Source organism: Colobus angolensis, unplaced genomic scaffold (genome assembly GCF_000951035.1).
Source record: "Colobus angolensis palliatus isolate OR3802 unplaced genomic scaffold, Cang.pa_1.0 Scaffold10, whole genome shotgun sequence".
Lineage (NCBI taxonomy): Eukaryota > Metazoa > Chordata > Mammalia > Primates > Cercopithecidae > Colobus > Colobus angolensis.
The window spans coordinates 11369883-11371438 of NW_012110919.1; the positions used below are offsets into that span (position 1 = coordinate 11369883).

The 1556-nt window shown below is 41.1% G+C and overlaps 1 protein-coding gene across 4 annotated transcripts in view; it reads right to left on the bottom strand.

Moving 5' to 3' along the window:
• UHRF1BP1L (UHRF1 binding protein 1-like) overlaps nucleotides 1-1556 on the bottom strand; it is a 112326-nt gene that overhangs the window by 33561 nt on the left and 77209 nt on the right. For 2 of the 4 annotated variants that reach the window (XM_011934628.1, XM_011934619.1), the window contains one exon: nucleotides 454-714. The exons of the other annotated variants lie outside the window; for them this stretch is intronic. In XM_011934628.1, the coding sequence (XP_011790018.1) occupies nucleotides 695-714 (20 nt within the window). In that variant the 3' untranslated portion in view covers nucleotides 454-694. Of the gene's footprint in view, nucleotides 1-453; nucleotides 715-1556 lie in introns of those variants that run through there. 4 annotated transcript variants of the gene reach the window in all.

Below are 1556 nucleotides of genomic sequence, written 5' to 3' on the forward strand. Positions count from 1 at the left end.
TGTGTGTGTGTGTGTGTGTGTGTGTGTGTGTATAACAGATACTACTCAGCCATACAAAGGAATGAATTAATGGCATTTGCAGCAAGCTGGATGAGACTGGAGACTATTATCCTAAGTAGTAATAGTAACTACTTTTAGTAGTTACTCAGGAATGAGTAACTCAGGAATGAAAAACCAAACATCATATGTTCTTCCCATAACTGGAAGCTAAGCTGTGAGGATGCAAAAACATAAAAATGATACAATGGACTTTGAGGACTTGGGGGAAAGGGTGGGAAGGGGGTGAGGGATAAAAGACTACAAACAGGGTATACTGCTCTGGTGATGGATGCAGCAAAATCTTACAAATCACCACTAAACAACTTATTCATGTAACAAAACGCCATCTGTTCCCCAATAACCTATGGAAATAAAAAAAAGTTTTAAATAAACATAGAATAAAATTTTTAAAAATTACTTGTTCAATGACATATTTTATTTAAGAAAAACAATTATGGGGGCATGGCTGGAATACTATGATTATGCAATAACAGACAATGGCCATGGTGAATACAGGGGCAAAGGGGAGCAGTATAATACAGTGGGGAAAAAACAATGAATTTAGATTTACAAGACAATGCCTGAGTTTCAACTGTGCCATTTTATTCTCTATAAGATGCTGAGCAGATGTCTTCCTTCACCTATCTGAGTTTTCTCATCTGCTTAGGAAGGCAGCTGAGAGAAACAAATGAGAAATACACACAGATAAACAAAAACCCACAAAAGATTCTTGAAACATGAAGATAGGATTAGATGCCAGAAAGTTTTTTAATTTTTTTAAATTTATTTATTTATTTGTTTTTTGAGACGGAGTTTCGCTTTTGTTGCCCAGCCTGGAGTATAATGGCATGATCCCAGCTCACCGCATCCTCCACCTCCCTGGTTCAAGCGATTTTCCTGCCTCAGCCTCCCAAGTAGCTGGGATTACAGGCATGTGCCACCATACCCAGCTGATTTGGCATTTTTAGTAGACAGGGTTTCACCACGTTGGTCAGGCTGATCTTGAACTCCTGACCTCAGGTGATCCACCTGCCTCAGCCTTCCAAAGTGCTGGGATTACAGGCATGAGCCACTGCACCTGGCTGATGCCAGAATTTTCACCCAAACTAGGAATAAAGCAATAAAATAGATAGACATCTTTGTAATTCCCAGGATGCCATCTTTTAATTTAGCAACAAAGGCAAAATCTATGGTATGAGGATCAGAAGTTCCTTTTGAAACTAAAAGCATACATTAATAGGGTGGGTGCAGTGGCTCGTGCCTGTAATCCCAGTACTTTTGGAAGCCAAGGAGGTCAGATCACTTGAGGTCTAGAGCTCAAGACCAGCTTGGCCAACAAGGAGAAAAGAAATCTCGCCTCTACTAAAAAAAAAATTACAAAAATCAGCCGGATGTGGTAGTGCATGCCTGTAGTCCCAGCTACTGAGGAGGCTGAGGCAGGAGAATTGCTCGAACCCGGTAGGTGGAGGTTGCAGTGAGCTGAGATCGCACCACTGCACTCCAGCATGGGCAACAGA